Source organism: Equus asinus, chromosome 20 (genome assembly GCF_041296235.1).
Source record: "Equus asinus isolate D_3611 breed Donkey chromosome 20, EquAss-T2T_v2, whole genome shotgun sequence".
In the NCBI taxonomy this organism is placed as follows: Eukaryota; Metazoa; Chordata; class Mammalia; order Perissodactyla; family Equidae; genus Equus; species Equus asinus.
In genome coordinates this window covers 80,286,069-80,298,510 of record NC_091809.1, presented here as the reverse complement: position 1 = coordinate 80,298,510, position 12,442 = coordinate 80,286,069, and the positions used below count along the sequence as shown (strand labels likewise).

The 12,442-nt window shown below is 39.9% G+C and overlaps 1 protein-coding gene across 5 annotated transcripts in view; it reads left to right on the top strand.

The window, feature by feature from the left end:
• The window catches only part of AAMDC (adipogenesis associated Mth938 domain containing), a 36,072-nt gene extending 24,953 nt beyond the window's left edge, over positions 1-11,119 (top strand). For all 5 annotated transcript variants that reach the window (XM_044752293.2, XM_014859670.3, XM_044752292.2 and 2 more), the window contains 2 exons: positions 9,060-9,155; positions 10,945-11,119. In XM_044752293.2, the coding sequence (XP_044608228.1) occupies positions 9,060-9,155; positions 10,945-11,085 (237 nt within the window). In that variant the 3' untranslated portion in view covers positions 11,086-11,119. The remainder of the gene's footprint in view (positions 1-9,059; positions 9,156-10,944) is intronic.
• The last annotated feature ends 1,323 nt before the right edge of the window (positions 11,120-12,442 follow it).

Below are 12,442 nucleotides of genomic sequence, written 5' to 3'. Positions count from 1 at the left end.
AGAACACTTTCCTCTCATCACTTCCCTTCAATCTTACATGTTATCATTATATAATAATTTAGTTCCTTCAAAAGTAGATATTTTCTTACTATATTTTTTAGTTTATTAAGATATTTTGTTTTTTAATTATCATAGTCAATGTTTGTTTATATTTACCCACATGTATACCAGTTTCCTTGCTTATCATTCCTTCTTGCAATTTAGATCTCTTGGCATCAATTTCTTTTTCTTTTCTTTTTTTTTGAGGAAGATTGGCCCTGAGCTAACTACTGCCAATTCTCCTCTTTTTGCTGAGGAGGACTGGCCCTGAGCTAACATCTATGCCCATCTTCCTCTACTTTATATGTGGGACGCCTACCACAGCATGGCGTGCCAAGCAGTGCCATGTCTGCGCCTGGGATCCAAACTGGTGAACCCCTGGCTGCCAAAGCAAAACGTGCACACGTAACCGCTATGCCACCAGGCCAACCCCAATTTCTTTTCTTTTAAATCACTATCCTTTACAAGTTCCTTTAGTTGACGATCTGTTGGTGAGCTGTCTGAGTTTTTGTTTGTCTGAAAAGGTCCTCATTTATTAATTCTAATTTTTCTTGGCATTCTAGGTTGGCAGTACATTTTCCAGTACTCTATCTGTGGGAATCCTGAATGGTCTGCCCGTTTCCTTTTTGACATTTGTCCTGCCAAAGATTTCCATTTGCTTTTTCTTGGCATCCTTTATTACTCTCAATCTCCGACCAGTTTTAGTTAACTTCTTGACTGGGGGCTTCCCATTCCAGGCTGATAGTGTACATTTGAGCCCCAAACTGATGGGCAGGGAGGTTTGTGCTTATTAATTCTTAGGGGAGACTTTTTTCCCCACCTTGAGCCCAGGCTGTGCCAGACAGATTTCCTTGTCTTTTCCCTTTTCTCTTGGGGTTTTTTTTTGGTGAATCCTTTCACTAAAGATGTGTTTAAGAAGGGTACTTTGCATAATCTGGATTTACCTTTCCAATTTACCAGTCTTGTCTCCTAGTCTCAGAGTATCTCATAAAAGACTATGAGAATGGCAAATGCCCTAGCATTATTTCAGTATCAGTTCACCCTTCTGATTTTCAACTCTCTCTTCACTTTTGGCTTCTAGGAATTTCTCTTTCCTTTTTGCAAGCTCAGCTGTGCATTTCAACGGATGTTTATTTTTATCCAGCATTTGTGGGCATTTTGTTTAAGGAAACTTTTCAGGTTTTATGGTCTAACACATTGTTTTGCATAGTAAACAATCATACCTACATAATCAGGCCCCACATTAAAAGGGAGCCAAACACACACCTGGGATCTCTTTAAACGACACACACACACACATCTACACACACCTCCCCCCCCAATCATTTGAGAGTGGCAGATGTATTTCAGCATTTCTCTCCCAAAAACATGAACATTCTCCTACATAGCTACAATAACATTATCACAAATAAGGATATTATCATTGATATAATATACAGTCTATCTTAAAATTTCCCCAAAGTCCCGAAAATGACCTCGATAACTGTTGTTGGTTTTGTGGTTTTACTTTTATGTATAATACAGGCAATAGGTACAAAGTGGAACACAATTCTCTGAGAGTTGTCCCATTGACCAGACTAGCAGTTCTTGTGCTCAAGACAGCACTACCTCAGGAAAGATGGATGAACTTGTACTAACCCTCTCTGCTTTTGTGTGTGTTTGCTTTTGTGTGTGTTTGCTTTTGCTTTTGTTCTTGTTCACCTCCTAAACCTGGTTGACATGGAAAGCCTGTGTTGAACCTCTCCCCCTTTATTTAAAAAATTTTGAAAAACTTCAAAACTATGTAACAAATTGGGGACAAAATAATAGAAAAAACACGTGCATACCATCAACCCAGATTCACCTAGTTAACATCAACCTAGTTAACATTCTGCCACATTTGCTTTGTTGGTCTCTCTGGGGCATGCTCTCCCCCTCTCTCTCCCTCTCTCTCTCCCTCTCTCTCTCCCTCTCTCTCTCCCTCTCTCTCTCTCTCTCAATTATTTTTGCTGAATCATTTGAAATTAAGTTGCAGACATCATGACACTTGAACCCTAAACACTAAAGCATGTTTCTACTGACACAAAGGCATTCTGCCTTATATAATCACAATATAACACTTAAGAAACTCAACGTTGATATATTAAATAACATCAACTCCATAGTCAAATTACAACAATTGTTCCAGTCAATAATACCTTTCATAGCTGGCTTTCCCTTCCAATCCAAGAAACAATCAAGGGTCACATATTGCATTTTGTTGTTGTTTCTTTAGTCTCTTAATCTAAAACCCATTTTTTTCTATGACAAATGGTTATGAAATGTCCAGGTCGGTTGTTTTGTACAATAAATCTACAATTTAGATTTATCTGATTTTTCTATCATGATTAGATTCAAGTTAATCATTTTTGGCAAGAATGCTTCACAGATGATTATGTTTTCAGTGCATTCTTATCAGGAGGTACATAAAGTCAGTTTGCTCAGTTACTGATGAAGTTAAGTTTGATCACTTGGTTAAGTTGGTATCCACCAAATTTCTCCATTATGAAGAACATTTTCCCATTTGTAATCAATAAGTAATTTTCAGAGTAATAATTTGAAACTTTGTCAATGTCTTATTCCCTAGCAATATTTTCATCCAATGGTTTTAGCATTAACCATTGATCCTTGCCTGAATTTATAGTGGTTGCAAATTGGTGACTTTTCTAATTCTGTCATTCCTTCTACATTCATTAGCTGGATTCTTCTGTAAAGAAGAGCTTTCCTTCTGCCACTCCCCCTATTTTTATTATCACTATGGCTCATGTTTTCTTTTTTTATTTCATATGTGCTACGTTCTGAATGTTTCTGTCCTCCCCAAAATTCGTATGTTGAAATCTTAACACCCAAGGATGACAATAATAAGAGGTGAGGCTTTGGGGAGGTGCTTAAGTTATGAGGGTGGAGCCTTCACGAATGGGATTAATGCCATAGAAAAGAGGCTGCAGAGAGATCCCTGCCACCATGAGAGGACACAGTTAGAAGGCACCGGCTGTGAACTAGGAAGAGGGCCCTCACCAAAACTGGACTATGCTGACTGGCACCTTGATCTTGAACTTCCAGCCTCTAGAACTGTAAGAAATAAATTTCTGTTGTTTATAAGCCACCCAGTTTGTGGTATTTTGTTATAGCAGCACAAACAGAATAAGATAATGTTTTAATCCATTACCATTATTAATATTTTCAAGGTTTAAATTATCCCAGATTTAGCCAGTGTCCTTGTGACATGCTCCCATCAGTTTTTGACCACTGCCTTGCTTTCTGGCCTAGCAAGATGTATTTTCCCTGGATTCAGTCATCTCTTCAAGGAGCACTGGTTCCTTTTAGTGGGGAATAGTATCTAGAAACCAAGAGTTGGGTGTTAGGTGTGCTCATTGCCACTGGGATGTCACTGCATCTAAGCCCTTTCAATATACAGAGTCAGAAGATGTGTGTGTGCAATGAGTTCATGATACTTCTAATTTAATCCAGCACCACCAGATTTTCTCCTCTGTGTTGCTCCACAATCTTCTAGAGCATTTCAATGGCAGAGTTCTAACTTGAAGGGCGAAGAGAAGAAAAGCTCACACCCAATATTTTAAGCGCCAAACCTAGAGATGGCATCATTTCTTCTGCTCATTTTTGATTGAAAATTTACTGGTGACAGCATAGACACATGGCCACGCCTAACTGCAAAGGAGAACAGAAAATGGAGTCTCTAGCTGGGCAGCCATATGTCCCAGAAAAAAGGCAGAATAGATTTTGAAAGAACTAGTAGTCTGCCACTATGAGATGTAAGGGTAAGTCTGCTAATGGACTTTTGGAAAAGATTTGCACTCTTCTAAACTAATGAAGAAGCACATTACTACATCACATATCTGTTTTTTATAATTTGATAATTTTATTTGTTTAAAATCTGCTTCCTTTGTAAGCCTATATGTTTTATTTTATGCATTCAAAATCTTTATTCTGAAAAGGGGGCCATAGGCTTCTCCAGATTGCCAGAGCAGCCAGTGGCACAAAAAACAGGCCTCTGGGCTGGTAGAGGCAGAAAATCATTTAAGAAACTTTTATGTTAATTCAGGCAAGCGAGTGTGACTCAGACAGTGTCCACAGGGGACGGATTCCAGAGCTCCTTTAATCTGCACTCACAGAATCTGCTTTTATCAGCAACACAGCCAGATAAAGCATTGCTACTAACCATTTATGCTCACTTCATTTCAGCAGAAAGAAATGCTTTCTTGAAAGTGTAATTTAGGAGTGTCTTCTTTTCAAATTTAATATAAAATAAGGGGAAATGTCCAAGCCGTATAGGATGCCACCCTGTTGTTTAGCTGGCATAATGGGTATTAGCTGGATAGTTTTCCACAATTAATAGCTTTCCCCCAAGAAAAAACACTAAGTTTTTACAACCTCACATCGTGTGGTGGAAGCCTCTTAAAGAAGAGGAACAGAATCAGACACTCACTAAAGGAAGAAGGCCTTATTGATTTGCCCCGAGGGATTGGAAGAAGCAGAGGAGTAGTGGGTGGCAGGTTGAGGACGCCTCAATAACAGGCCGATGCTCCAATCACAGGCCTCTGTACAGGCCTGTGAGTAATCACCCGCCAACGCCTGGATCCAGAGGCTGCTGCAGTTATCTTTCATTGCTCTGTATGTGACACCCTGGGCCTGCAGTGTAGCATGCGGCAGCCAAATTCGTCACTTGAGTTCCATCGATCCGGCAACTCTGATGGGCTGCGGCTGTCTCCAATCTCTGAATCTCCAAAGATTATGGTTTTGCACTCCCTTAAGATCTTTCACTTGATTTTGAACTGTGGCCTGTTTCCTTATGCTAGAATGTGAGCTCTTAGAGCCTGGGGATCACAATGCTCCTCAAAGTGGGTGTTATGTTTTGTTAAATGAAAGAATCATTCAATAATTCAGGTAAATGCATTTACTTAAGTAAGGAAAGTGAAGTTCTTCAACTCTGATCTGGAATTCTATTAAATATTTACCTTGGTCATATACCCAGGAAAAAATGTTAGATTCTTCTTATCACCGCTGTTCAGCTCAGGATGCTTCTCAGATTGATCACAGAGCTATGGAACTGAAAGGGGCATCTAATCCAATCCTCTTACATTCTTTAAAAACCAATTATTGTAATCAAGTAAAAAAACCTCCTTTTTGTTTTGCCTTTTATAAATTTATGAACCTAAATTAACTTTATAGAAAAAGAATCGAATCTCTCCCAATCTCTTCTGATCTTTGTGGAGAATAGGAAAAGCAGGAGGCAGAGATACTGTTTGGAGACACCTGGGCACCAGCTCTGCATCCTCTCCCAGAATGAGGATGCACCCTTGCTGCTGATCAGTTTGGTTCACTCTGACATGCAGGTGCTCTAACTTAGAACACTCTTTGATATTCCCTAAAATATAAGAGCATACAGTCTTAGTATAAATTCCTTAGGAAGGTGCTGATGAGGTAAGTCTCAATAGAAAGGGTCTTAGTGAGAGACTGGCTTCGTTAGCAGCTCTGGAATGCTCACTGACTGAGTGAAGAATGTCAGCAGCAGTTGCACAGCCCACAGGAAAACAAGAGACATGCACAAAGTCAGCAGAGAAATGCTGCTTCTGCTCCTGCTTTGTGTAGCCACCTGGCTTCTGCTAAGTTTTGTTTCCTTGGCTAAATAATCGGGAAGCAGTGAGTATGTATGTGTCCTGGATGTGGCCTCTTCCTGCTAATCTGTAACCTGCCTATATTACTACACTTTAAAAACTTTTATTTTTTAAATAATTTCAGACTTATGGAAAAATTACAAGAATAGTATGCAGAATTCTCATTTTTACCCAGATCCAAATGTTAACATTTTATCATATTTGTTATCTTCTCCATTGAAAGGTATTATTTTCTCTGAACTGTTGTGGATATTATACCCCTTTACTCCTAAACACCTGTGTGTATTTCCCAAAAGCAATGACATTCTCTTACATAATCACAATACAATGATCAAAATCAGGAAGTTAACACTGATACAATGCTATTATCTAATATACAGACTTTATTAATATATTGTCAATTGATCCTATACATGTCACATCTACTTGTCATATTAATGGGATCATAGAGTATGCAGGCTTTTGAGACTTGGTTTTTTCACTTGGTGTAATATAGTTTAGATTCATCCATGTTGTCATGTGTATCAATAATTTGCTCCTTTTTTATTACTGAGCAGTATTTCATTGTTTGGATTATAACAATCTGTTTATCTCTTCCTCAGTTCAGGAACATTTGGGTTGTTTCCAGCTTGGAACTACTACAAATAAAGCTGCCGCGAACATTCATACACATGTTTTTGTGTGAATGTGAGTTTTCATTTCTCTAGGATAAATACCCAGGAGTGTGAGTGCCGAGTCACATCATAAGTCTATGTTTAACTTCATGAGAAAATGCCAAACTGTTTTCCAGGGTGGCTCTACATTTTACATTTCCACTAGCTGTGTATGAGGGATCCAATTTCTCTGTATCCTCACCAGCATTTGGTATCTCATTGTAGTTTTAATAGGAATTTCCCTAGTGACTTATAACATTGAGTGTCTTTTCATGTCCTTCATAGCCATCCATATAGCTTCTTTTTTAAAGTGTCTGTTCAAATACTTGACCCATTTTAAAAAATTAGATTGTTTGTTTTCTTGTTGTGTTTTGAGAGTTCTTTATATATTCTGGATACAAGTCCTCTGTCACATACGTGATGTGGAAATATTTTCTCCCGATCTATAGATTTTCTTTTCATCTTCTTAACATTGATGAGAGAGAGCATGCTATGATTGAAGAAATGATAGAAGGCCAGTGTGCCCAGACTATAGAACATGAAGAAAGTGGTATGCAGTAGGACTGGAGAGGCAGCCAGGAACTTAGAGACCATGTTGAGGAGCTTGGCATTTATTCTAAGGGCAACGAGAAGCCATTGAAAGCTATTAAGCAGAGGGGAGACACAAATGTCTCTGTGTTGTTTTTGTTTTTGTTTTTGTTTTGAGGAAGATTAGCCCTGACCTAACATCTGCTGCCAATCCTCCTACTTTTGCTGAGAAAGACTGGCCCTGAGCTAACATCCGTGCCCATCTTCCTCTGCTTTATATGTGGGACGCCTACCACAGCATGGCTTGCCAATCAGTGCCATGTCCGCACTCGGGATGTGAACTGGCGAACCCCGGGCTGCCGAGGCAGAACGTGTGCACTTAACCACTGCGCCACCGGGCCGGCTCTATCTGTGTTTTTAAAAAGGTCCCTCTGGCTACATCTTGAAGAATGGGTAACTGGAAGGGGCTAAAGTGGTTTTATGGAGACCAGTTAGAAAGTTACTGCAATGGTCTAAACAAGAAGTGATGGAAGCTTAAACCAGCGTAGTGGCAGTGGAGTTGGAATGGACGCGTCCAAGAGATAATAAGGAAGTGAATATCTAGCTAATACCCATTACATCCAATATGTGAAGGAAAATGTTTAATATTTCAACAGTATATCTGTGTTTAGTTGTAGGTTTTTCTCAGATGTTCTTCATCTAAGGAAGGTTCCCTTCTAGTTTCGTTTGCTGGGAGGTTTTTGTTAAATCGTAAATACATGATGAACTTTGTTAAATGCTTTTTCTGCGTCAGTTGAGATGATTACGTGCTTTTTCTTCTTTACTCTGTGGTGAACTACATTGATTTTTGAATGTTGAACCAACCTTGGATTTGCTAATCAAGTTTTACTGAGGATTTTCATTAAATTTAAGAGAGCTCACCAGTGGAGTCCTACGTGCTGTTTTCAGCGGGTCTTCCCTACACCGTCTCTAACTGTGATTACAAGGTGCCCTTCCACTGCCTCTACTCGTACTTCAAGACCCCGTTAAAACAGCATGTCTTCCTTGGAGAATTTGTCACTCATATTCACTCCCTCCCTCTTCTGAGACCCTCAACTCTATTTTGTCTCATCCTTCTCTAACTATTTCCACATGATCACTGACCTTACCTGACTAAAACTCCTCCAAAGGCTGTTTGGTTCATCTCAGTGTTTCTAGCGCTTAGCATGGGGCCCAGTGTGGAGTATGTGCTCAGTAAATGCGTGGACTGAATGAAAGGATAGAGACAGACAAATCAGGGGAGGAAGGCTTTGTCTCTCTGAGCTTCAGTGCTGACAGTGTCATCCTTGCACAGATACATAATAGGTGAGGCCTAGCAGTTGGGCTGGTGCTTACCGAATTCGAACTTCCGTGTCCCCTTTGCTGAAGTGAAAGCAGTTTAGAAGCCACTATCCTTTCTTGTTGCATTAATCTTTGTTAAACACCTTACCTTAAATACCCTTGGGAGAATCTGAGAGACTGATAGGTAGGTTTTAAAGCATCAATAGAAGTTTTCTTGGAGCTAATTGGGAAAAGGGCTCAGAAAAAGGAAATAGTGCAGAGGTTATTAGGAAGTCTTTCCACAGTCCAAATTTTGGCATAGTGTGCAAGTGCTTTTTTTCTCCCACCTCACCTCCTTCCTCTCCCTCACCTGTCACTTACACTCCAGTCATACTGAACTACCTATACTTCCCTAGGTTTTTCTTTCCTCTGAGCCCTTGTACACGGTATTCCCTGTACTTTGAATGCGTTGTTCCCCTGATTTCCTTTCATCTGGCTAATTCCTGTTTGTCCTTTAGATCTCACTTTAAATGACACCTCCTCTAGGCTGCCTTCCCTGACTGCCTGCTCCAACCCCCCAGGTCTGAATTAGGAGCTCTTTCTCCATGTTCTCCCAACAGCCTGAACTTACTTCCTTTTAGCACTTGTAAAACTACCGAAATTTCTCTTGTCTTCTATATTTTTCACTAGACTTAGAGCTCCTTAAGGGCAGCACTTGTACTTTTTGTTATTCCCAGGGCCCAGAACAATGCTTGGCACAGACTAAACCTCAGTAAACATTTCTTCAATGAATGAATGGGTGAATGAATGAATCCCACAAGAATACCAATTTTAAAGAAAGATTAAAAAAGCAGGTGGCTGGTATACTTTTTCTTCCCACACCCAGCATTCTCCTGGTGTGCAGCCTGCAGATGTGGAGGAAGTTGTCCAGAAGGGTGTGCAGACCCTTGTGATTGGCCGAGGGATGAGTGAGGCCTTGAAGGTAGGTATTGGTGAGCACAGCATTCCTAAGGACAGTTGGTGACCTCTTGGACCTTTACCTTAGAGAGATGTCCTTCTTGGGAGTTCATCTCTATATATCATCCTCATTTTGCTGATGAGCCAGTGGATGGCCCAGGATAAAATAATGGCTGCGTACTACTCTGCCTCATCAGGGTTGGACTCTCCAGTTTCCACTTAACCCTAGGCCTGTATTATTTCAACTATTTCTCAGAACTTCCTCATTCCTGGAATTTCTCAAGCAATATTTGGTTCTTTAGATTTTTATAGTACTTTATATTTTGATTGTACATTTTTATAGTACTTTTTCTTTTCTTGGACACATTCAAGTTATGGTTTTTTTTTTTCCCTTTCAGAAAAAAAAGCTATTTTACTTACAGAAATAATACATGCTTTTTGTAAAAGAGTCAATGCAGAAAGGTAGAAGAAAAAAGGTGAAAGATACCCCTCCCCAATCTCCATGCTGGATATACGCTGCTCCAATTCTCTCTCCGTGCATCTGCAATAGACACACACACAGTGTGCTCTTAGAACTGGTTTACACAGATAGGGCCACACTACACATGCTGTCCTGTCACTTTTATACACTTCCATTATTACACTGTGGGCAGCCTTTCACATAAGCGTCTAGAGGTCTACCTCATCCTTTTATATAAATGTCCTAAAATCCAGTTCCCTATTGATGGAGTCCTTTATTTATATTTTTTAGTTTAACCTAAAATAATTCCTATCTATAAAACTATTGTTATAAAATTGTTCAAACATATAGAAAAGTAATATAGGGCATTGAAAGAAATATTTCAGAGCTCTTTCTGAGGAGGCAGAGTCTAATTAAAATCTATTTAAAATAATATGCAGGACAAGCAAGGCAGAGTTAAGAAAATATCCAGTAGTAGCTGCCACTATGACAATCTTTTATATAAATTCATTTACAAATATTTATTAAGCACCTTCTGTGGGTCGGACGCTATTCTAGGCCATGGGAACAACAAGATAAGACACACAAGCTTCATGGTCCTCATGGATAATAAAAAAGCAGATGATTTCAGATCGTAATTAATACTGTGAAGAACATGGTGACTTATGAGAGGCTGCTCTAAGTGGGGTGGTCAAGAAAGGCCTTTCTAATAAGACATTTAAGCTGCAGTATACAGACATTAGTTAACTTCATCTCACACCAACCCTGTGAAGTAACTATTATTATCCTCATTTTACAGGGGAGGCGGTTGGGGTTGAGAGACTTGAAATCGTTGGCCTGCCGTCTCTTGGTGGGTACATGGCAGTTAGAATGCAGACTTAGGTTGACGGACTCAAATATTTAACATTCACATAGTCTGGCCAGGGCTCTGTAGCATGCTGGACATTTTACTTACTTTAGCTAAATTAGTTCTCATACCAATTCTGTGAGCTAGGTATTATTATTGCTATTTACAGACATGGAAACAAAGGTTCAGAGAATTTAACTAACTTACCCAAGGTCACACTGCTGGTAAGGACTTAAATCCCAGGCTGTCTGATTCCAAAATCCACGCTCTTTCCATTTCCATTTCACTTGAGCTTTATGCATACATATCATGATACTTCTGTCACCTTCTTAGAAGCCTCTTTGACTCCTTGGGTCTCACTGCCAAGGTTTGGACTGGTGACATTCTGGGTGATTGAGGAGTGAAAGTTGTCACTGTCCACTTCTGTAGAGTACACTTGCCTCATGGCAGTAAGGAAATCTTAGGGGGCCTTTTCCCTGACTTACTCATCTTTTTCCTTCTTCCTAGGTGCCTCCATCAACCGTGGAGTACCTCAAGAAACAAGGCATTGATGTGCGAGTCCTCCAGACAGAGCAGGCAGTGAAGGAGTATAACGCCTTGGTTGCCCAAGGTGTCAGAGTGGGAGGGGTCTTCCATTCCACCTGCTGATGGAGCCTTAAGAGAATAAATCACTAAGCAGCCATGCCTGTGACTATTACTCTTACCACTCTCCACACCAGCCTCCCAAGGGTTTTGAACAGCTGCTCATGCCAGGTCCTGTGCTAGGTTTTGGGATGCATGGATGACTAAGATCCCTGTCCTGGGGAGAGAGGGGACTGGAAATCAGGAGAGGAGGCAGATGTTTACCAAAGCTTAATAATGTGGTAAATGTTAGGCCAGAAGTATTACAAAATAAGGCAAAAACAAAGAAAGCCTTCTGCTTTGAAGACCAAAGAAAAAATCTCAGTGCATTAAAATCACATTGCAATTCACGCTTTGGATTGTTTAGCCATCAATTCAACCAATATTTATCAAATACCTTATATGTCAGGCACTGCTATATGTTCCAGAGAAAAAGCAATAAGTCTTGTCCTTATGAAACTTATATTCTAGTAGGGAAAATAAACAAGTAAACGAATAAATATATAATGTAAGTAGACTCTTATGAAGAAAAGCAGGTTGAAGACAGAGTGCTAGGGGCTATTTCAGATAAGTGGTCAGGGTTCTAGGCAGGCTGTTCTGCTAACTAACTAAACCTGTGCCCCACCAGACAGGTCTCTGGGCTTCAGATTCCCTCACTATAAAAAGATGGGGCTGGACTAGATGCCCTTTAATGATCCCTACTGGCATGAATCGTCTTTGTTCTGTTAAATATCAGCTGGCCTTTGTGAAGCCTTAGAATAGACTGATGATAGAACTATAATAATTTATCAGCATAACCTTAGTTTTCATTTTCTCCTCCTCTTTAAAGAGTTATGAGTAAGGGCTTTGGTGTCAAATAGCCTTGATTTTGAACTGTGGCTTTCTGCCACTCACTGGTTGGGCACTTATATAATCTCTGAGTTTCACTGTTCTCCTCTGTCACATAGGAATAACATTAGCACCTGGAGTTATTGCAGGTATTAAAGGGAGTAATTCATAGCAAGTCTTAGCACCACACCTGGCATGTAGTAAGGACTCAATAAATTGAAGCCACTGTTGTGATTATCTTTCTATTAATGGGGCTGCTGTCTAAAGCCTGTTAGTTTCATTTTATGGTTCTTAATACAGCAGCTTGCTATTTCATAGATTCATAGAATGTTGAAGCCCAAAGGAACTATCTACTCTCATTTATTCAGTAATTCTCTTTCATGCCTATTTACTGAGTCTCTTACTACATTTTTTTTTTAAAGATTTTATTTTTCCTTTTTCTCCCCAAAGCCCCCCGGTACATAGTCATGTATTTTTAGTTGTGGGTCCTTATAGTTGTGGCATGTGGGATGCCACCTCAGCGTGGCTTGATGAGCAGTGCCATGTCCACGCCCAG